Raw genomic sequence first — 25,304 nt, 5'->3', positions numbered from 1 at the left:
TATCTTGTTCAAATTGAGGAGCATGACCATAACCAAAAAAACACAATGAGATTGCCTTACAGAAAGAAGTCAAAGAAGATTTTGAGGGAGAAGATGAGGCAAACGATAAAGATCGAGAGGAAATCAAGTCTACCAACAATTAGCATCGTGATACTAATGATGAAATTGGGAATTGGCTTGCAAGGATAAGTGGAATAAAACCAAACAACACATTGTGAAGTTGGATGTTGGTTTTTGACATATCGCGAAACTTAAAAGAATCACACAAGTAAATTCTTTGACAAAGGATAGTTCTTAAACCTAGGATATATGTTAATTATTCGTACAAAGTTATTATATTTAGTCTTAGTGCAATGTTCTTTATTATAGGTTGCCATATGGCAAATGTGCATAGCTTTGATATCATTATCTAGCAGAACATTTTCTAAGTCTCATGAAGTAGGTTTTACCAATGGTGTTGAATATGGTAGGACCCATATTATTGTTCTCAAGATTTACTATATCTCATTTCACGTTGGACTCAAGCTCACAATATTTATATTCACGATAAATGACTAGGATGGCTTGTCCAATTTGGATTAAAGGGGACCATTGTGAGGATGTCTAGCATGCTATGCTATGAACAATCATGACAGTCAAAATCCTAAAATGAAATAGTACATAATGCATATAATTCAAAGTACGAGCATGGCATGTTATTTGGTAATGGTTGGGAGGTGAATCCATGTCTACCTTTTAGGAGACTTGGCAAAAGCTCAATAGATAGTTTTGACACAAAAGAAGCAACAATGTTGCTATGAATAGGTGGTACGATTGTGGAGAAAGGTGGAGGGTCAATCCAATATGCTTGGCACATGAATGAGAAGAAAACACGAGATGAATAATTATACTATCATAAGAGACACGAGGAGAATAAATCTATTGCAATTAGGAACATAGCATAAACCAAGATACATAATTGAGGACATCCTTGACTAAGTACAAAATATGTTATGTCCTTGTGTGTCACTATTTCGGCAATCAACATTAAAAAAACTAACATGGAAAGGAATCACGTGTTTGAAAACTAAAAATAAGAACAAAACTATAACTATCTAGAATTAAGCATGTATGATTGTGATACATTAGTACGTTATGCAAACAAATCAACTAAAGCTAATGAATTTAATATCATAACGAATATCATTTTGCCGACTTTGGGGTAATAATGATTTTGTTAACTTTTATATGAAATGAGTTAATGCCCTACACAATGTGCCAAGGGTATATGTTGATATTTCGAGCACTCGTAGGAGTACTTTTGTATGACACCCAAAATAAACGAATCTACAAATTTGCTCATAAAGTGTGTCCAATAATAAGTGTATGTTGATCTAACCATTATAGTATAATCTTGGCATGTTTTTGTAGTAAAACCAAAATTTAAATATTTTTAATACGAATACATGAAATCCCAATTAATTACTTTCACATTGCATGAAACAGAATCAATTGAATTTGATAGTGTATCAAACGAATGGAATTTATATAATTCGATGTCATCGTGTTCAATTGGTACGAGTCATTATATATTTCTATTGTAGTTAGCTAAAACGTGTACCTAAAGAAACCAAGTTATTTTTATGTTACAGGTTGTAAATCTTAGCCAACCTCCTATCATTTTCGTATGACCATTTTAATTGTGACAACGTTTCATAAAGTTAATTCAATGATGTGAAGTCCATGTTCTTCGTTTGTGTGCAATATTCATAGTGACAATATCATGAATAGTTATATACAAAAAACGGACAAAATATAACATTACATTCTCATAATTTTACATTACATTTGGATTGGAGGACATACATGTCAATGTCTTAGGATTCATTTTGATAAGCAATCTACAAACTCCTATATGAACTAGTAGCCTGGCTCTAACCATTATAGTTATAATCTTGGCATGTTTTTGTAGTAAAACCAAAATTTAAATATTTTTAATATGAATACATGAAATCCCAATTGATTACTTTCACATTGCATGAAACAGAATCAATTGAATTTGATAGTGTATCAAACGAATGGAATTTATATAATTTGATGTCCTCGTGTTCGATTGGTATGAGTCATTATATATTTCTATTGTAGTTAGCTAAAACGTGTACCTAAAGAAACCAAGTTATTTTTGTGTTACAGGTTGTAAATATTAGCCAACCTCCTATCATTTTCGTATGACCATTTTTATTGTGACAACGTTTCATAAAGTTAATTCAATGATGTGAAGTCCATGTTCTTCGTTTGTGTGCAATATTCATAGTGACAATATCATGAATAGTTGTATACAAAAAATGGACAAAATATAACATTACATTCTCATCACTTTACATTACATTTGGATTGGAGGACATACGTGTCAATGTCTTAGGATTCATTTTGATAAGCAATCTACAAACTCTTGTATGAACTAGTAGCCTGGCTCATATGACATTGAAGGGACAAATCCTACATTGTATTGTATGATTCCAACTTTAATTTCCGTTAGTGTCCATAAGAAAAGACCATCTTTCCACCTTTGAAATTAACACTGTGATGGTGAGAGTTAAACAATTCATGTTTGTGAAAGAAACAAGAAAACACAGTTTGCAAACCCTTTTCTAAGGTGGTAGTTCCAAGCCCTTCTTTTTAATATCAACTTGATTACTAGTGGTATGTGAACATTTTGCCTGCTGTGTCCACCTCATTTCGAAAGAAGATTTCACCAGGTTTTGCCATGTCACACTGTAGACTCCTTGCACTTTGTGTGAGCCCAACCTAGTGCACGGTTGGTTGTAGTGCGTGTGCACCAACTTGATAGTTTGAACTCACAACTCAAGTACTAGATCTGTGAAAATAGAAAAGGAAAGACATTTCTTACCTATTTTTAATTAAGCATTCGATGTTCATTGAGCTAAATGACACAACTTCATGATTACAAAAGGTGAAGCAAGCATTGTCTAGCGATGATGGATGTGTATTTACATAATAACATTCAATTCAAATAGTTATTTTAACTTTAACTTTTATGTTTTATTCTTTTCATTCAAACACCACTGTTGGTTGTGAACTTATGCTATGATTATTTTGTGATCATTCCTTTTTCATACTCAAATGACATTTTGGTTGTATAACATTGTATCGTGTTGAAAAGGAAAGGATATGACACTTGACCCTACTATTGTGACGAGGTTTGCACTTTTGTTTGTGAGCCAAATATGCTCGATTACACAACCAAAGAGAATGAATGGGCGAGAGGCATATAAACATGTTTTTAGTTTTATGATACAAGTTACAACTAAATGAGAAATTCAAAACAACTTATAACTCTACAACATCATATATTGCAAGCTAATCATGGTTTAGAGTCTAGACAAACATCTCATTAACCAACAAAACACTAAACATCAAACATGGTTAGAAACTCTTACGATGTTGATTATTTACTCTTTTATTATGAGATTGGGATGTATGTTCACACACCTAGTTTGGTGAACTACGGTCAACGACAAAGCAAATTGTATTATAATTGTGCCTTACACAAATATATCAACCCCAAGTTATCCTTACTATGGTTAACTTGTCACCTGATCTAGTTGTGAGGGATAAAAAACAAGGCAAACATCTTCGGGCCTAGTAAATCAATTAATTGCATGATGACTGTAAGGAGAATTTAATAAGGTAATCATCTTAATGCTTAATGCACTTTAGAGACAAAGGTAGAGAGAATGTGTGTTTGTCATTTTAATCCATTGCCAAAAAACAATTGTGTATGTGAGATAAGAGTTTTGTTAGTAAGCTTGTCTAGTTCAAATATCACTAATATATGGGTTAAACACTACAAGGTTACCATGAACAAAAGAAAAAGACTTTGTTATTGCCACAAAGATTGATATAGGGGCCATGGGACAAAATACCAAAACAAATGTATAAAAGAAATACCAAAAAGTGATTAATAGAGGAAGATGCATTTTCTTATCATCCTTGGAGGTAAAATACAACGTAGAGGACGAAAGGGACACATTTTCAAATGTTGTAAGTAGAGTTTATAAGACAAAGAGATGCTTGTGATGGAGTTTACATATTGAAAAGTGAAACATTTGGTCCATTGGACAGGAGGCAAAATGACCCATAGGAACAAATAATTTGACAAAATGGCATGACCTTCCCCCACCCCATCAAGGGATAGGCATAGCCTTGAAAGAGGGGGCATGGTTTTCGAACAATAAAAAAAGGACCTTGCATCATGTTGCTAGCTATGGCTAGTTTTTACCTAATAGACCTTCAACCATTTTAGTGTTGAAATAGGTAGATTTAGAACCAAGGTAAGGTTGTTGTTGAAGACAATATCTTATATTCCCTACATACCTCGGATTATCGAAGATAAATGGGTGGGTTTCAAAACCCAATAATCGAGAGCCTCTAGATTATGAACTTATACTAGGTTAGGTTGTCCATGAGTAAAGATATTGAGAGAGAAACGAAGAGCCCTTAAAAAGATGGATATGAAAGTTTATAAATGTAGATTGAATACGAAAATTGGGACGAAAGTTAGACTAATTTAAGTCCATAGGAGACTATATGGTCTTGATGGGATTGTGTCAAGCCCATAGACCATGGCCCAAAGGGATACAGAGGGATAGTGTCACAAGAGAGGCTTATTGGAGCATCTAGAGATTCTATCCACAATGAGATGCTCTTCTTGCCTAGTGGTGCTTCAACATGTTACACTAGTATTTAGTGGCAACAATAAAATGATCTATAGTATAGTACCATTGTAATGTGTTTTGCATGCAATTAATGTAATTGTGTGTTTTCACCAAAGAGAGGGAGGATGCTTACATTCATCATCTGTATTGATCCAACATTCGTTGAGAGGAGGAGAGACATTGTGTTGATTTGCAATAGAAGAAGAAGATGATGAGGTTGACAACGACAACGATGATAAATTAGATGAGTCAGAGGAAGAGGAAGCTACACTATTTGTAGAGACACTACTTCTAGTGGTGGTGGTGGTGGAGACAGAAGAAGAGATTGTTAATGCACTGGAATTATATACTCTCGGACTTTTATGATGAACTCCAGATGCCAATATTTTTTGCACCCTTTTTCGAATATATTCGTCATCACCATCACCATCATCACTATCAATATAATAACCTTCAACATTTCCATGCCTATGCTCACTGGCATTGTGACGTGATCCTTTTCGCATCAATCGACTATTGTCCTTTGTCGTTTCATTCATTTTCTTGTGTCTTGGTTTCTTTGGAAATGAGCGTGATCCACCTCGTGCCATGCTATTCTTCAACGTATGAAACAACTACAAAAACATTCATGTGACATTTAATAATGTTTCACTTAGATACATACATATATACATACATATATACATGCATGCATATAATGCATACCTTATCCATCTTGTTCTTCCCCATCTTGGATTGGCTTTGGATTGGCAATGTAATATGTGGTGATATTTCCTTGGCCCTAGACTTGATTAATTTCTCAAGCACAAAAGTTGGAATTACCCGTCCTAGTGTAAGTGTTGGCACTGAGCAATGGAGAACTTTGCTCCTTATGCTTTGTAGTAACCACTGCTTCATGAATACTGGTGATGATCTAGTATTAGAAGTAGAACTAGAGGATATATTATCCATAGGCATCTCAAGAAAGTTCTGAAGGGGGAAAACCCCTCTATTGTTATTTCCATTGAGTACCCCATGTGAGCTATCCCTTATTAAGAGATTATTACTATTATGTTTCTTATGGTCTTTTCTCTTTCTATTATGCTTCCTTGTCACATTATTCCTATGTATATCCCCTTCTATACCCTTAGAGGTATCCCCTAGCTTGAAGTATAAGATTCTTTGTAGTTCTTCTTGGAGTTTTTGTATGTCAACAGAACTTATGGATGCTCGAGCAATTAATGGACTATCACATGGTGATCCATTACATTGTACTAATCCCTTATCTTCGTCATAGTCATCACAATCATCTTCAACTTCATTATCACTTGAATTGTAATCTTTTTCACCATTCGAATTATAATGCACACTTAGCAAGTCACCCACTCCGAGTGTGCCAATTGTGAGAATCTCCACATTGTGCGGCGCACCTTTATTCTTCACATCAGTAATCACACCATTAAGTTGTGGGTTGTATTCATCTAATTCATTGATCAATGGATTTGATACCTCATTTAAGGTTCTACCTGTAGTTTTTGAAAACACCAAGATGGTATATTAAGGCAAGTTCTAAGCAAATGCATGTTTACGCCATACAATCTTCAAATACAACACCTACCATGAATTAAATGTTTTTTAACCTTGTTGTTCGACCTAGGTTGATGGAGCAACTTCTTGTTTGCCCAATCAAATATCTAACACATTTGAAGCAAGGAGTAGATTGTTAGAAGAATTTATGAAGCAATATCGAATGCCATTGGTTGAACAATTAGAAATCTATTTATAATTATTCACTCACGACTCTTTTATACATTGAAACTTAACCTTACACAATGATAATAAGGAATACTTATACTTCGAAATTAAATCCATAACATATTGACCTTACCTTCATTTTGTGAGATTATGATTCTGTTTTTACAGACCTAGAAGCTGCCTTATTTATACAAGTGGATCTTCTAAAAGCTTGTACATCTTATTAGATATCTTGGACTACTTTTGTTCTATACATTGAACTTGGATTTATGATTTCATACATGCATTTATATGGAGACCTTTTGAGGACATTGATGGGAAAAGTTGTAGCTTAATTTAGTTAGGGCATGAGGCCTCAAGTTGGAGAACTTTAATTTGGTATATTCTATCTTTTTTTAACAAGGAATCGTTTTTTTGTTGCGTATTTCAATGATACAATGTATTAAGTTCGTGCAAAGTTGCCGAAATGTCTTGCTAGGATGTTGACGTGTACATAAATTCAGCCTCATTCTCCACATTAATCTTCCATAACAAAAGGTGGATATTCACCAGGGAAACATAAAAAAGTCATGTAATTGACCCCACCAAATTGAAACCAAAAGGTAGAGTGGTCATTTTGAATTTTGGCTATGAGCATCAATGAAAGAAGATGATTCGCCAATCTTCGTAAGCTCGATCCCAGTCATCATCAAGTACATTCTTCCTTAGCATGATCTTATTATATAAAAAAGGTTGTTTGCTAAAGTTCTAGAATCCATGTGAGGTTTGAAGGGTTTGAGGGGTTTATTATATGTAAACCTTCCAAATCATGTGTGTTCAAGCTGGCTTGTTTTAAAAACACCATATTGTGGACTTTTGATGAATAACATTGGATACTTTCTCCTATTTTACACATGATTATGCAATTGAAATCATATACTTTTAATGTTCCTTTTTTGTAAATAAATCAATGGTTGTTGCGATACTTATGACCATAACAACTAATAATGTGATCCCTATTTGTTTTCAATTCATATAATTTTGAATCCTATATAAATTGCCAATGATGATATCCCTACTTATTTCTAATTCATGACATTATGAATCCCATATAAGCTACCATAATGTCGTTTAGAATCTCCCTTTCCTCATAGTGGCTTCTTGTTAAGATACACTAATTTGGGCAAATTCCATCTACATGAATATCTTCATGTTAAATGACCTTATCCAAATCATTAACACTATTCGTGCTTGTACTCACACACATAGCTTATAACTAAAACCAAAACTAAAAGTAAAGGCAAGAACAATGGTAAAAGCAGGTAACATGCCAAGATGCAAAAAAACAAAAAGAACAAGATGGCTAGCATACACAACACTAAACAAGTTCACAATGCATAAGACGCTAGCCTACCCAACACGAAACAAAAATGCCATAGCCATCATATCATGCACATGATCAACACAAACACCTAGAAATAGAAGGAAAATAATATGCTCTTCGATGGTACGAAATGATTAGTAAAAGGTGGTTAAGATGAACCTTGGAGTAAAGTATACATAACCAAGAATGTATAAAAGACTCTCAAAGATTTGGGAAAGAAACAACGCATCCGAAGACAAACGGACGACAACAAATAAGTCAAAGACAAAGTTAGAGACAAGTTGAAGCAATGGACTAAAGAAAGAAAGGAATGTGAAATAATACAAATGATTATGAAATCCTAACATAACCAAAAAATATGTTCTAATCGATTTCTATAAATATAACTTCCTTATATTCTCGCAATCTTAAATGTTTAATGATAATTGAAGTTTAAATTTTAGGTCTTTGTTTTCACATCACACCTATATATGGAGGGAAACAATTCTATGCTCCATGTTTTTAGTATTAATAACATTGAGTGTCACTTTCGGAATTCCAAAAGAAGGTCCTTAAACTTGGAAAGGAACTTAAAAGCACGTGTTAACCACAAGTTTACAAATATTCGTCTCCGTCCCGACATAAAAAAGAAAAGGAACTTTTGTAACAACATTCCTATCTCCATGAAATTTAATAGAGATCACAATTGTCTTCAAGTTGAATGATTGAAAAACTAAACAAGGCCGACAATTTAAATATTTATCAGTATCCCTAAATAATCTTATACCATTACTCTTTGGCGAAGGAAGTCATGGCATGCATGTTTAGTGAAGTTCTTGAAGTTCAATGCTGTAATGCATTTCAAAGAAAGAGTAGAAAGATTTCTACTCATGATAAAATGATAAGAGATAGTGGCACTCTATTGTACTCCATTTTCCATTACCCTTATTCTAATGGTGTTGTAAACATCTCATCTACTCATATATTCGTTTGAGAACATGGACATGCAAGAGATTTCACTTTACAACAGTCAAAACTTGCTTCATAAAGAGCTTTAGCATATAGATATACACAAATATTGATTTTCCCAAATCAATGGAGTATTTTAGAATGATATTTGACTTGCACGTTTTTATACATTTAGGTGGATTTGACTCTAAAACTACATTATAAGTTTATATTTCATGTTCTCACCCTCTTGCAATCAAAGGCTTCCAAATAAGTTAATGGTAAGTCCAGCTAACTTAGAGGAGCTTGAATATGAATTGATGACCATGTCACACATTACTTCATTGATATGACAGAGGAATCTATGGTTGTTAAGTGAATTTCGACAACAAGATTTGATTCAAGAATACTCCAACCTTTTTAGTGAAATAAAGGTGATGTGCTTCAATATAAATGCATGAGCCATTAGAATAGTGAATTAGAGTTCCAAGACATACTCTGGACTCCAATAAATTTAAGGATATGTACCACATAATACAATGTCACTATGTGATTTGTATGGGGGTTACAAATGTTAATCATTGTATAAAGTATATTGGAATGTTGCTCTCAACATCTTACATATAATAATTCTATTATTTGGCAATCCGGACATAAGGGTAACACTAGGATATACATCATCGTTGATGATGTAGGTTCCTAATTTTTGAACTACACAAGACAAACTAACGATGGCTCTATCACTTCTCTATCCTCTATGCAATGTGAAATTGTGGCTCTTGATACACTATTATTGGTAGTATGACAACATTTAATAGGTGTTCAAAAAAGTTCATGAAATAACATCAAGAAACATGGCCGAGCAATGTTTTCATTAGCCAACCATGCGTCTAGTCCACTGTCAGATAATTTATTCTTTTGTCTTCTCCTTGGGGTTTATCTTGTGAAGGATGATCATTCTTTATAATCTAATGCGACAAGCGTTCCAGCAAAGCTATGTCGGGGGAGTCAAATAAATTCAGAGAACAAAAATAAAACATATACGTGGATATCTAATGTCCATTGGAGTTTTTCTATGGAAATTGTACTCAATGCAAGCATTAGAAGGATCCTTAGAGAAATATGAACGTGGTTTAAAAATAAGACAACGAATAGCCTTCATCCAACAATGGTCGTCCTCTCCCTTTCTTGAGTCAGTGGGCATCCACATAAGATGGAACTATCGTGTCCCTAAAGGGATTTGTACATAATCGTCTCATTTGTAAAATTTTATAACTAATGGAAGGAGTTTTTTTTGTAAAAAAAAAACATTTTGAAGGATATATGTATAACCTTCATATTCATGAAACATGACGAAAAGCACATAAGCCTTTCCAAAAGGATTTATTATTCGATGAAGCGGAGCAAATTATTTGTACATAGATGCTTACCTTACCCATCTTGAAACAAAGATGTATTAATTAGTACAAAATGAAGTTGCATGTCTTGGATTTGCTCTTCAAAGTGTTCATTGGATCCATTCGCTATCAATACAAATATTGCTTTCTTTTCAAACAAAAATACATTGGCAAGTCATAATTTCTATTAGAATTGCACATGAAATAAAATGGGATCTCATGTGTATCTTCATGCTCCTTCCTTTGAACTATGGAGAAAGATTCAAGTAGTTAATTGGTGGGTTTAGGCCTTGCTAATCCTGACAATTCGATACAAATTTCCTTGTTACAATTCTCAAAATGTTGACTAGCCTCTAACCTTGCCCTCTTCAAAAGGAAGGAAAAATAGCTTGTATCTTTTAAATCCCAGTTTGCATAGAAAAGAAACCTTAAATAAATGATTAAATATACAATACTTTTGCTAATTATAACTTAGCAAGTTAATAGTAATGGTTAGAACTTAGAACTTAACAACGACTTCTAAAGTTGTACGATATAAGTGGTAGTGTATAGTGTGGCCTTAGATACCCTAATGTGCATTGTATACTAGGATGATTATCTAATTTTCATATCTGAAAGGAACTTGGTTTAAGCCTCGTGAGACTCAAGAGTCTATCACATATTTATCAACTTAGTTATGGTTCAAACATGAGGTATGTGAATGTCTCTTAGTTTACAGATAAATGTCCTTTTTCTTCTTTTTGTAAAAGAACATTAGGTTAATTGTTGACACGTTTAAGAGTTAATGGTCTCTAGCTACTTTCAGAATATGTTAACATATCGGCCTTGAATACATATACTCAAGGTAAGTAGTAGTGTTTTTTTAATTATGCCAAACAATGTACTTGTTAAGGCTAGAGATTATCTTTTTAATGTAGAATTTTGTGATGTAGATTATAGAGATTAAACTATTACTTATAATATATTTGTGATGTTTGTGCAATTGAAAATTCGCAAACCACTATGAATCGAAAGGAAATGGATCACATGCCCCCTTATCAAAAAATATATTTTTGAAAATAAAGGCAAGCAAACAAGGTGACTTTACATGTGTTTCGTAAGAATTTAACGTGACTAAATGCTAACCATACTGATAATTGATATTTTAGGTCTTCTTCCTAGGTATAAGCGAGTGTTTTTGACAACGTAATTATTTTGAAAAGCTAATCGCAAAAGACTATTCAACTATATTCTTTTGCACGTATCTTCTTTCCTAGGACAAAAATATGTGGTCTAATAAAGAGAGGTGGTATTAGGGACTTAAACCCAAGGCCTTTTGATGATAATATAACAACCATCACTCAAGTAAATTAATTATGTGATGGAAAATACATAATTTTTTTATATTGAATAAGATATTGAAAAAGAAAACTTACACACACACATTTAAGAACTCTTTGAGGTTTGGTAGATATATAGACAAAAAAGACTAGAGCAAGGATGAGGGAAAGAGAAGAGAAGGAAGAAGCACCACATGCTATAGTTAGCCGGTCCTTTCATAAGAGACCCTTGTTCTCAAACCAAACGATAGTAGCAAAATGGTCGAAAAACCTCAACGTTTTAGTTCATGGAAGGACCAAAGTCTCCACACACAATTTTCTTTGTTTTCATCAATAAGTTTTATTGTATACTCCTTGCTTTCAAAAGACAATGCACCATTGTCATCATAAGATAGTGTAGCAACACAAATTTCCCAATGGAAGCACTTTACAATTCCAAACAATACTTGAGAAGACTTCATAGTAGAGTGTCTATAGATACTTAAAGTATACATAACTTGACATCTATATGCGATTCACCTAACTAATAGGAAGCAATTTTTTCTCAAGAAAAAAAACCTCAATATGTATGTCATGAAAGGAGTGTGATCTTGAGAGACAAATAGCTCTCGATGTTTTCATATAAAAGGTTTATTGTATACTCCTTGCTTTCAAAAGATAGTGCGCCATTGTCATCTTAAGATAGCGTAGCAACCCAAATTTCCCTATGGAAGCACTTCACAATTCCACACAATACCTAAGAAGACCTAGAACATTAAGAATCCATCGTGACTCTAACAATTAAATAGTCATTGGGAGCCACTCAAATGTACCAAGTTCTACATTTAGGAATGTGTGGTGCCAAGTGAGCAAGCGTGAACGAACCAAGAAGAGCGTGAAACACCCAACAAGTGCAAATATAAGACAACAAGGATAAGGATACATGTGAGTCGATGCATGCACTTTAGAGAAGCAACATATGTGCATGGAGGGGTGGTTGCATATTAATAATTTATCCTTGCTTGCTATGGAGGCCTTTGAATTACTGATTGGGTGAGGGTTCATCCACCATGACATCATCAATAGAAAACCTATGTTTGTAGATTTTATAAAAGGAAACCTAAGAACAAACTTAAGGGAGAGATAAGACGTGGCCAAATATATGTCAGACATCAGTGTGGTCTATAGTTTGTAAAAGGTGGAAGCGGAAAGGGCGTAATCTTTGTGTAATGGATGATATTCCCAAATCATAATAAAACATATTGTTGTGGGGTCAACTATGTGTCCATTAAGTGAGTAAAAGAGATAATGGTCAATTTTTTTGTTGAAGGTATCCCTAAGGAGCTACAGCCATGTTAAGCATGAGGAAGAGAATGTTGTCAAATGGAATCTAAACCTCTTTTAAGTCAGCTTAAAAGTGACTACCAAAGTGTAGGCATTGATTTATACATGTATTTGACTAACGTATTTGCTCTTCTTATTTTGCCTAGAGCAAACACATAAAGTTTAGATTCATCACAAATGTGTAGTTTTATTAACAAAACTTGCATTTACTAAATAGTTTTTATTAATATGTTTGATATGAACCTTGAAGACTCAAAAATCTTGAAACGCTGATTATCACAAAATTGTAAAAAGTACTAAAGTAGGATTTGAATTGCAAACTCACTTTCGAGAACCAAAAGTTGAGACTAGCTACTTAGCTACTTTTTTCAAGAAAACATATCCTTCCATTAGTTTAAAAAAGCATATCAGCTACAAAATACAAAATAGATGGAAAGGAAGTGACTATCCTTCCCCAGCCCGTCTTGTGTAAGACAATGGCTAGCCACAAATCCTTCGTTTGATAGACTTGATTGAACACTTCCTCAATCGCTGAGACATACCATGAATTTGCATATGCTCGTCACTCGAAGCAAATCAATCTTCCTCATCATGTTCATATTCAACATATCTAGATACCACATTTGGGTCATCTAATCCTTGAAAAACTTTTTATGCATCCAATATACCACCACATTTAGTGTACATATTATCTAGCTCCTTTGCTACCCAAACTTCATGCATACCTTTTTACACCTTGTTAATAACTCATGTTAGATGATCCACTCCCGCCTTGCATCTTATTCTTTTCTAGGTACAATTAGTTGAAGTGAATGAAGACATCTAAAGAACAAAAATTTGAAGAATCTTGTCAACTCGTTCATGTAAAATTTAGAGTTTTTGTCGATGATGAATCAAATAAGAATACTTGAAGGCTCATCTCAACTATTTCATGTAACATTTAGGGTCATTGTTGATGCCTAGTGACTAATCTAATTAACAACCAATAACACGCATCCACTGGTAGTCATGCTTATCACTTTTATTAAATTAGCAAGGCAATTGGATTTTCAAGATTTTCATGAACTAGATGTTGTTTATGACCTAAGGCATCAATTAATTTTGAAGTTATCTTCACAATTTAATGTAGTTCATGTAATTATAGGTGTTGATATCTTAGGTAACTAATATATTCTTAATAATTTACTAATATATTTTTAACTACTTAATTTATAAAACTAAATACACAATATATGTTCGAAGGTTATTTCTCAAATGCAAATCCTATCTCGAGCATATATTGTATGCTTTACATTCTTTTCCGTAAACCTTAAGTTTGAGCATATCTTATTTTGGTGTACACGTGTAGGAAAACACAACCAAGTTTATGGGAGATAGAGAGTATGAAGCATGTGAGCTAGAAGGTGGAATGGGAATTTGATTAAAGTATGTATGATGGTTCCAGCTAAAACTATATTAAGTACACTACCTTTTATTATTGTATCCTTGATATCAAGTGTACCTTTTATATTCTTCACGGAAAAGACTACACACACATGTCACACAAATAAGGCAAAGAAACTAACTTAAGTGCACATGGCCTAACACACATGTTATATATACATTTAGCCCTCGAAAGAGGCAACTGCATGTTGTGATATAGGAATCATGTAGACATTTGAGTATGCCAATCCCCTCAAAAGAAACAACAACATGTTGTGATATAGAAAGTTGAAATCATGTATACATTTAGAATACGCAACCCTCTTAGGCTTTCCAAAAAAGCCCGACTAACACAAGTATAAGATTCTTGGCCCTTGGAAAATGAGGATGTCACGAATTCTCCCCAACTAAAAAGCATGGTGGTTCTCGTGGTAAGAGAATTCGTAACACGTGGGGTGGGTTGATTCTTGTCAACTCGTCTTTTGGGATAGAAATCATTTGCATACAAGATTCTTGGCCCTTGGAAATTGAGGATGTCACTAGTTCTCCCCAACTGAAAGCATGGTGCTTCTCGTGAGAATTCGTAACACGTGGGGTGGGTTGATTCTTGTCAACTCGTCTTTTGGGATAGAAATCATTTGCATACAAGATTCTTGGCCCTTGGAAATTGAGGATGTCACTAGTTCTCCCCAACTGAAAGCAATGGTGCTTCTCGTGAGAATTCGTAACACGTGGGCTTGATTCTTTGTGAACTCTTTTTCTGGGATAGAAATAATTTGCAAAGAAAAAGGGGAAAGGTGGGGGGGGGGGGGGGGGGATTAGAGGTTGACAGAAATAATAAAAGAGGCAAGACAATGGTACATATATGCTTGATGGTACTTTTATTTAGATAAGGCAAGAGAGAGAGAGGTTTTTGTTTGAGAAAAACAAAAGGCGCCGGCCATGGGGCTCGAACCCATGACCACAAGGTTAAGAGCCTTGCGCTCTACCAGCTGAGCTAGGCCGGCCTTGTGAAAAAGCAGATCATATTAAGATAGATAAACCCATTTTTCTGTAACAACATTTGAACAAAAATCCAAGCACCTAGATTGGGGTAAAAAAATCACCCTTAATCTGAGACACAAATAACACAAAAACCCGTTATAGCCATATATAGAGCCATGTCGGGTGTGGATCAGGCAGGTGCATTTTTTTTACTATTTTTTCCTATTTAAATGTTTTTATGTGTTCTTTTAGAGAAATTTATTTATTTCAATTTTAAATCAATTCTTTCCCAGGACGGTGGGATAGTCACGAAAGCCTGTTATATCATGTCATATGTTTTATGTGTTTGTGTAAGTGTTTGATTTAAGGTGTATGTGTATGCTATATGTATATGTATGTTTTTCAGTGTAAATGTAATGAATCATTGCCTAGCCAACAAGGTTTTCATCATCCTAGCTTTTTCCAAAAGACAGCTCCGAACGATCCGAGTGAAAATGGAAAATGCAAGGAGAAACAAATTACTACCAATACACTCATATATAAGGGATTCATGGGCTCGCACAGCGTGATGATCGTGAGAGCTTGACACATTCCGATTAGTAGGTTTTCCCAACAAGAAGGGCTCTTAAGAAGGATGTAGCACCCATAGAGATGTATACGTATATTTAAGGTGTATTATTATGCTAGTCTCTCATCGGCTTTATACGTTGCAGCCGAGGTGCTGCATAAATTCCAATCACATTGGATGACTTGGATACGTTTGAAAATCACTTACCTCATTGGATTCATTCATAATGTGCGAAACAGACGGTAATGACACACATACAAATATCTATATATCTATATCTATCTATCTATCTATCTATCTATCTATCTATATATATATATATGACTGGAACAGTGGGATGTACAGCTTTGAACAGATGGTAATTTGCAAAGTAACAGCCATTCTAGATGCAAACTGTCGATAAAAATGCATAATGTAAGACAGGAATATATTAGCTTTTATTTTTTCTGTTGAATTATTTGCCAATTGAGTGCAAATGAACACTTTGATTAAACATCAGAACTTTTGGTACAAAAAATTCTGTCGGAGGAGTGGAGTGAAATTCGGCAACAAACCAGAGATTTTTCTGCTCATTGTCCCTAAACTAATTCTGTAAGCTGGGAAACAAGACTAAGTAACTATTAACTTATTCACATGAATTATCTATATATGTGTGTGTGTATATATCTCATATACATATATATTATATATATGAGATAAAGATCAGTCCTTTAAGAGTGAAGCTCTCACATTTATGCAAAGGCAGTAGGAATACATCATAACCATTGTTCTTGATCAACCTAATCATTCTATTCCCTGGCTTTCGTAAAGATCCGAACCGCAATCGCCAGGCCCAAGATTGCGAGCGGAACCAGGACCTGCAAGATTTTGATCAGGAACTCGGTCGTCTTGTCTGGGTTGTAAGGAGGTTGTATGGCAGGAACATATGGCTTCCGTTCCGGAATAGTTGTCGGATCAACCTCCCCGATGTAATAATCGTCCATCATCGCTTTCGCACTCGTGCTATGTCCCACATCCTCGAAATCAGTGGTCGCATCTTTGCCTGTTATTAAGTGCACAAATACATTCTTATCATATCTCCCCGTGTGTCCACGATTTGGGCTTCCAAGGCATTTTTCCGGTTGAATTTAACATATGAATGAGATTACCTGTGGCTGATAGTAGTACTTCATCGCCCCCGGGATGCTCATCCAGAAACTTTGTCACATCATAGACCTGTATAATGATTATTCCATGACATATACATGTGATCAAAATGCACATTTATGCAAATAAAATTGTAAAATAATTGATTGGAATCAATAACACACTTATCTGCACATAAACATTTTACAATACAGGCACCAGAATGTGATAGATTGTGGTTAAGGTTATTATTCTATACATTAGATTTTATTAAAGCCAGACATTTGGATATCAGAATGATCTGGTTATGTTACAACATAAAAAGAATGGAAACTTCTACATACAAAGATACAAACTTGAACTTAACTGCAATTACTATCAAAGAGCTGGAAACTAAAACCCATATTGAAATGCATAATTCCTTGCAAATTGGTATGCATATGTATCGACAGGAGCAATCGCATACACAAACTCCGCATCACATATGCATAACAAACACATATCCACATACATTAATGTGGGTCTGTATGTTTACATGGATGTGTATGCATACACATATCCATGATATGGCATATTATTGTTACACTCCATCTATCCGATGTATGTTATGTGGATGTACATATCCACATACATTAATGTGTGTGTGGATGTGTATACATGTGTATGCATACACATACCCAATATATGGCATATTATTGTTACACTCCATCTATCCATCTATCGAAAGTATGTTATGTGGATGTACATATCCACATACCTTAATGTGGGTCTGGATGTTTACATGGATGGTGTATATACATGTGTATGCATACATGTATATACATGTTTATGCATACACATATCCAAGATATGGCATATTATTGTTACACTCCATCTATCAGACGTATGTTATGTGTATGTGTATGTGTATGTGTATGTTATATATATATATATATGGCATACATTTTCCATATGTCCCTTTCTATACAAACACATGCACATGTTCATATGCATGGATGGGTCCGAGGAATAACCTCGTATGCTAAACAAAACAACCCCATCTGTGATAATAAAACAGAAACCACGCACCACTTTGAATTAAGAATAACTATTTCCAATCAGTCGATTTTTGACATGCAGAGAAAAGAAAGAAACCTTGAGGAAAAATCAAACGAGTTTTATGAGAAGTAACGAATTAAGCTCCCTAAATTCATGAATCCATGGAAACAAAAAGGCTTGGAAAAGAAAACAGAGATTAAACGTGTGTAAAGATGGGTAGAGGGACAGACGTTGATTCATTCATGGAGTAGATTGATTCATTGATTCGATCAATTTGAATTTAACCGACGTACCTTGCCAGAGATAATGAGCCAGCAATCTTTAGAGTGATTATGCTCCGAGACATGAGAGAATGTGTAGATGTTATTGCTGTTGGGCGAATCATGGGCCATGAGAGAATAAGAAAAACAAGATCAGGAGAAGACAAAAGGAGTAATAAAGAGAAGAAGCAGAAGAGAAAACGGCGATGCAGAGTGATGGAGAGGTCCCTGTTGTTATTTGATGAAATGGAGGGAGAAAGAGAAGGACATGAGGTTTTTCTGTTCTGTTTTGTGCCTCCTTTTTGTTCACATCTCTGTCTCTGTCTCTCTCTCACACACAAAGATTCAGCACACCCACATTGGAACTTCCATCTAATCCAAAGGTCTTTCTAGAATGTTCCATTCTATTTCTAGAATGTTCTAGAATGTTCCATTCCCCTTCTAGAATGTTCCATTCCACTTCTAGAATGTTCCATCCGCAAGGCGGCGTCATGGACCCGCAGACCCTGATCCGCGGGTTGCCGTGGCTTGGATGCTCTTGCTTGACCAAGGCTCTTCCGAATTTGCCAATGAGGAGTATGTATTCGCTATATCGATCTTGGGGAACTCGCCCACATTATTAACTTAATCTTTATAACTCGATAAGACCAATGTTGTGGAAGCTTGAACACTAGGAGAGAGAGTACAAGAATAGAAGTCATGCCTAATATCCGCGACTAACAGTGTGAAGACCCATGTAGGAGAATATAAGCAAGTGGTTGTGGAGTTTATTGTCATACTAGCTCACTAGCAACAAAATCGACAAAAAAGAAGCAAGAATGAGTCCTAATGGTGAATGAGATATGTTTCTATTCACAATTGACTTCGAAGGGCCCTTGAAAGCCGTCCACACATATCCCTAGAGTTGTGAATGCAACCCAATTTGTATGATAGCTAAGGTTTCTTATGTATATCGTGTCTTAATGTCATATATATGCTAGCATCAATTCTTCCAAATATTCCACGATGCAATACCCTAAGATTGTGCTCGTGAAGGTAATGTCTTGATGATGATTTTCTGCCTCTTTGGAAAGCAACATACCCATAATGCTTCCAAAGTCCTGTAACTCTAAGCATAAAAATGAGGTGTGATAACTCGGAGTTGAGTGCATGTGGGTTCATGATAAACCAGTATAATCACACAATTTCCCAATAGTAACCCACCATACACGATTTTCCCTTTGGAGGTGAACCATTCCACGATTGATATCTAATGAGCATAATTATGACAATGAAGGGTTTCGGAAAATGTAACTAATCCCTAATGCAACTATGTGAGAACAACAAACACATCATTGTGCAATTCGGATGTGTTGTCTCTCTATCCACGCAAAGTATGTAACGAAAGAGATAGTAACTCTTGCACCCCAAAGTGATTCGAGGAAGTCTATCTTAGTTTTTTTGAGCCCTAAGCATGTACTCAAGAACCTTGTCGATGATGATGATCTTAACGGAGAGCGATCCAGTCTCAAGATTTTGGAGCATGTATGGCATTTGTATCTTGACTTTTAGACATCATTAAAATATTTCCAAGTAGACTTAGGTATGTGTGACTTTTTGAAAGATAAAAGAGATGTATGTGATAAACTCAATGTGAGGGAGTGGAGGAGAAATTATTCTATCAAGCTTGCCAAATTATATTAAAATTTGAGAGTACAATAAGATATGGTGAAAGGATCCCCATGCATCCTTGAATTTGCTTAAATGTAGGAAAACCTTACATTTATCGAAGTATTCAACCTCGAGTTAAACCTTACCCTCTTGGTCAAAACGAGATCATTGATTAAGCTTCGCAAAAGGGTAGTAAAGAACAAATTTAAAGGTTTTGTTTAAGATACATTTCACTTCGCATTACCGTATGTTGTTTTTATCACCACGATAATAAAATTTATACACTATGATTTGAGTACAAGATCATGATCCAACATTTCTCTGAGATTGATTTCATTACAATTATTTTATCTTGTGTAAAACTTGGATTGGTTTTTTATTATCGTAAGAAATCCTAGGATTAGGTTAATTGGACTTTAGACATGCAAATATTTTCACATGCCAATATTCTAGTTGAAATAGTTTATGAAGCATTTGCCACAAGAGAGAAACAAATATTTGAATTTACTTTAGAAGATAATTTGAAAAGAATAAGATGTGGTGTGCTTCAATAGAATGATTCGACACTTAATAATATATATTGGGCTTGTGACCAAACAAAGTTCTCTTTGTAGAAACACTTCCATTGCTGGCTTTAGTTCTAATTTCCTACATACACAACTCGACTTATGAAAATTCTATGAAGATAAAGAACTTAATAAGAAGGATCATACTCAATAGTTTGCATTATAAATATGATTCCACTCGTTTCCAAGTTAGAAATGAAGATGGGTGTTGGTGTTATAACTAAGGGTGCAACCTTTATGTCATGTTATCTAGTATCAATATTTCTTTGTAGACTAATTTCATGTGACATAGCCAACGTTCGAAGATAATTTCTGTAGACCCCCTTTTTAAAAATGTGAGTTGTGCTTGCGATTATGTGATCTCCCACATTTATGTTCATGTTCATTTATGTTCAAAGTTGCTCAACGATAATGAATTCTTGGTTTAAATTCCTCAACAAATGATCTAGTTCCCCATAAGATTCCGGATCATTACCCATGCATTCCCTAAGGCGTCTCTTTTGTGAGGAAATGTTGATTTTATTATTATTCTTTTGTGTCATGCTCTTTGCATTGGCAACTCAAAACTTGCTCACGTTAGTTACTCCATGCAATGATTTTATATGTAGCCCTCGTTCACAATGTTGATCCAAATCACAATCTTGAATTCTTTTTAGCTCATTTTTTAAAAACAATTTATTTATATGCAAAGTGACTAAATTAAAAAACATGGTAAATGAAAAGTAAAGTGCATAGAGGGACTAAAATACATGTGCTACCATGATTCAGTTTAAATGAATAATGTATGAAAAAAGCTCAAAAGTTGATGGGATGACTAACATTTCATGATTGTTATCATTACTATTGTTATTAACTTCATCCTACTCAACATGTACAAAGTGTTGGTAACATTGTTGAGAACTTACAAAATAATAGTTGTAATGTGAATTGTAGAAAGCCTGTAAATATTAGGAAGCTCATATCGATGGTCAGGTTAGTCAACATATTCGAGCCAAGACAATGACAACTTGACTACTAAATTCCTTTATGAAACATACATTATAAGTAGGTAACATAATACATGAGAATTATGTGATATTGAGAACACCCATTCATAAGTTATGTATCACATCTGATCCTTGAACAATTTTTATTTTTTACAACACTGAAATGTAACTAACTCTACCACCTTGCCAAGATTTTCTTTTATGGGAGATACAATAACATTGGAGACATTTATCATTAATGCTACCAAAAAGGGAAAATGAAGAGGAAATTTATACAACCATGAAATTGGTCAACCATTCATAGAAAGTGAAGAAATTGCTAATCTCATCCAATAAAATCAAACTTTGAGCAAATCACCCCAAGCAAATGACTTTGGATAATATGTCATAAAATTGACCAAGGAAGGCGTGTGGTTTTCCATGCTAACTCTGTGGGCCTTTTATAAGCACTAATCCACAACTATGCTATGATTGCTTTATATGAAAGTCAATGCAAAATCAAGGAAAATGACTGCATGTTAAGGGTTCATTGACAATATATAATATACATAGTTTAAAACCATGTACTAGTGGTCACGTGTTCCAATCTTGCTTGAATGCACTTTATGCGATGACAAGAGATCTAGTGCTTATTTGGCCATTAGCATTAAAACACAAAAGAAAAACTTAAACTCTTGCATTTTTCAGCTGCCAATACCTATTGTATATGGATGTTCTTTGTATGGTTTTGGGTAGAATAAGTGACATATTCAAATTAGTGGGATTAAGTGACAAAGACCTCTGGATGAAAATCATGACCTAGTTATAATATCATGGAAATTAAGGAGAGAAATATGTCATCAATGTGTGAAGTGTCAATTAGGAAACTTTCAATATTTTTCTATTAAGTAATTATGATTGAACTTGGATGCATGTGAAGAGTTGTAATCTACAATCATTTAAGAGATTTGGATTAAAAAAGTCATTGATTCATGACTAATCATATCCATAGTAAGAGTGGCGAGATCACATGTCTAGTTTTAGAGCATTTTGGCCTTATACAACTATTGTTGTCCTTTGTTGTGTGAAATGCCAACAATATTCTTATTTTAATTACAATCACATTATGTTGTATTGTCTCATTCAATCGTGGTCCAAACAATTTCATCTGTTGTCGTAACTATCAAATTGCATTCTCTTAGATAATATAAAAATCCAAGGATATTGTGCCACAATTTTTGAGTTTTATCTTTGACTTTGATGGCATTAATAGATTTGACACAAAGGTATGTCCTAAAACGTGAGATCATGAAATGATGATGTACTATTGAATATCAAAGTGAAAAGGAACACATCAAGGTTAAACACAATTCACTTGTATCTATTGGACATAATAGAGTTTGAGGTGGATGAAGTTCCAAGAGCCTCACCATACAACACAACCTATATTTGTGTCGAAGATGATGCTAAGCCTCGCTACAATCATAGAGAAGTTGGGTAAATGCAAAGATGAGATAGTTAAATAACACAAAATTTCATTATATTTTTAGAGTGGTGAATTCAATTGTAATATAGGGAATGATATGCTCCTAACATGCTTCTGTGATTATAGTTGTGGGAGCTTTATATAAAGATTGTCAAATAACACAAAACCAAAACACAAAGGTTCATTATATATGCAAAATGATTAATTTGAGGTTTTTCCCTCAGACGTTCCACTATATTTCTGTTCAGATAATAGATTCCAGCAGATGAATATTGAATCATACACAGATACGTGAAAAATAAAATCACAACCCAAAAACCTTCATAAAAATGAAGGAATTTGTGTATTTACAATTGCATGATACACCACAGAGTTCCCCAAAATTGTAACCTTTCAATGATTCTTTGAGTGGATTGGTTTGATATATTTATTTTCATTATTCTTGTGTGATTAAAATTGGTTTCAAGAACTCTCCTAGTTCACGACCTTCCGTCATGAGTCACTACCTGATCAACAAAACAATAGGACATAAATAAAATTTTTAGTTACAAGACAACACAATAGAAAATGTTTGTCTTTGGGCCTAGGATTAGCTCTAGGGCTTTTGGGTTCTTTGCTTATAATCCGAAAGGTCATGTGTTCAACTCCTGCCACCACCCCGTCAAGAAACAAGCATGTGAAGGATTACAAGTGGTCATTTGGCTTCATGAAAAGACCTCATAACAATGTTGGAGATGATGAGATTGTCAAAGCATCTGAAATGGACAAAATATGAGGTGAAGATGAGCCCATTGAATTATCTGGATATAAAAAAACAATACCATCTGCATTCCCAAATGAGCCTTTGGAAGTTATTAATTCCCCTAAAAGGAACAACTTCCTCTACAGTAAATTCCATCCATCTCGCTTTGCTGGAATTCTTGCCGAAATAATCCCTCCATTACTCGCGATTTGATACATGACATAATCCATATATCCTGAGATGCTACCCTTCTAGTTTCCTTCTCCAAGCTGTCTAAATCCTTTCTAAATCTTCATCCTTGACCGATTTTTGTTTCACTTGTTATGATTCGAACCCACATTTACCACATTTGTCTAATTCATGCTCTTTGCTAGTACTAGAATTCACTCCTCTCATTCTGTTTTCTTCTTCATCGAGTTCTTTGTTAATTAGAGAATCGGACAGTAGCATTCTCTCCCTTCATTACATTTGTGTCTTCATAACGCATTTTGTGAATACAATCAAGACATGATTTCAACCCTGATGACAACACACACACACACACACACACACACAATGACTTGCTTAACGAAGAAGCCCAAAACTTATTGCCTTCGGAACAAAAGATACAAAGGAGAATGATGTATAAAAACGATACATCCAAAGCATTAGCCGAGGACTCACCGGCATCACATGAACCCGTTTTTTGGGCATTGCCATAACTGGCAAGCATAATCCATATAAGGGTTTTTCATCCCCCCTTCTTGCTGCTTTTTTCATTTTTGAATGCATCTTCGAAGCTATAATACATTGTTTCCACATTAAGTAAGCGATCGCCAAATGATATATAGATTGAGAAACACATAATTTGGCAATAATGCACCATAACATGACCACTTTGCTCTCTAACCTCTTCAAAGTAATCGAATACATCATAAAGGAGGCGAATGATATATCTTCAGAAGGGCTATCTTGAAGCCGTAATGTCTTATAGGTTAATTCAGACTTGAAACATTTAGGGCATATGAAACCAACACAACTCAATGCATGCACCATACCATTTTTTGGTTAGAATATTTCGGTCCTCAATGGCCATATCACAAGATTAAAGATGTGGCACTCAGCAACACATCTTTCATCTTTCAGGCCAAACCGAGCTTTTAAATACCAGGAACTGCTTTTAGATTCATCAGCTTGTTACTGCTAGATATGTGAGGAATAACAATCCAGGTTTCTGGGGAGCCAATTTGCGTCAAAGGAATCTTTACAGAAACTGGCGTTTGTTTCCCCCTTTTTCATCATCATCATCATCATCATCATCCTCTGCTTCGTTTTCTTCGTCCTATCTCACATTCGGCCATTCATTGAGGTTTGTATCTTGATATAGAGAATTCCATGCTGCAGATCTCCAGTATGTTTTCCTTATGTTAGGGAATATGCAATCCATCTCTGCTCTGAACTTTTTGCCCACCATATCTGCAAGGATGTGCACAGGAAAAAGGGGTATAAATCAAGCAGACCTGATTAATGCATAGGAATTGATATGGGGGGGAATGACCTGGATTTGAACCTGTGATCTGTTTTGTCAATGTGCTTTGGTTACTTCTTTCTCCTAAAATACTCAATACTCTGTTTTCCACTTAACTCTGCTAGGTATAGAGATAGATAGATAAATAGAAGAGATATATCTTTTTAAGATAAACATGAGACCCAATGTCTTAATGTATCTATGAGACCA

The 25,304-nt window shown here is 34.6% G+C and overlaps 2 protein-coding genes, 1 long non-coding RNA gene and 1 other non-coding gene across 4 annotated transcripts; all 4 read right to left on the bottom strand.

Moving 5' to 3' along the window:
• Positions 1-2,327: 2,327 nt before the first annotated feature.
• Positions 2,328-6,725, bottom strand: LOC147864701 (uncharacterized). Its single transcript, XM_087318824.1, has 5 exons — positions 6,586-6,725; positions 6,316-6,391; positions 5,424-6,223; positions 4,852-5,332; positions 2,328-2,857 (listed from the first exon to the last, which is right to left on the bottom strand). The coding sequence occupies exons 1-5, from the start codon at positions 6,589-6,591 to the stop codon at positions 2,838-2,840; spliced, it is 1,383 nt and encodes a 460-aa protein (XP_087174950.1). The 5' UTR covers positions 6,592-6,725; the 3' UTR covers positions 2,328-2,837.
• Positions 6,726-15,137: 8,412 nt separating this feature from the next.
• TRNAK-CUU (transfer RNA lysine (anticodon CUU)) lies at positions 15,138-15,210 on the bottom strand. The gene has a single exon. It is a non-coding gene; the product is annotated as a tRNA-Lys (tRNA).
• A 1,010-nt stretch (positions 15,211-16,220) lies between these two features.
• LOC147864699 (cytochrome b5-like) lies at positions 16,221-18,513 on the bottom strand. Its single transcript, XM_087317568.1, has 4 exons — positions 18,381-18,513; positions 18,212-18,343; positions 16,904-16,970; positions 16,221-16,797 (listed from the first exon to the last, which is right to left on the bottom strand). Exons 2-4 carry the CDS (start codon positions 18,308-18,310, stop codon positions 16,544-16,546), a joined length of 420 nt encoding a protein of 139 aa, XP_087173694.1. The 5' UTR covers positions 18,311-18,343; positions 18,381-18,513; the 3' UTR covers positions 16,221-16,543.
• Positions 18,514-23,357: 4,844 nt separating this feature from the next.
• On the bottom strand, positions 23,358-24,015 carry LOC147864698 (uncharacterized). Its single transcript, XR_015529703.1, has 2 exons — positions 23,926-24,015; positions 23,358-23,461 (listed from the first exon to the last, which is right to left on the bottom strand). It is a non-coding gene; the product is annotated as an uncharacterized LOC147864698 (long non-coding RNA).
• Between the last annotated feature and the right edge of the window lie 1,289 nt (positions 24,016-25,304).

This window comes from Azolla caroliniana, unplaced genomic scaffold, assembly GCF_043228905.1.
Source record: "Azolla caroliniana isolate FFs.n. ecotype wild unplaced genomic scaffold, voAzoCaro1.0.p SCAF_4, whole genome shotgun sequence".
In the NCBI taxonomy this organism is placed as follows: domain Eukaryota; kingdom Viridiplantae; phylum Streptophyta; class Polypodiopsida; order Salviniales; family Salviniaceae; genus Azolla; species Azolla caroliniana.
Note: the sequence above shows the minus strand (reverse complement) of the source record. Positions and strands in the feature narration are given on the sequence as shown.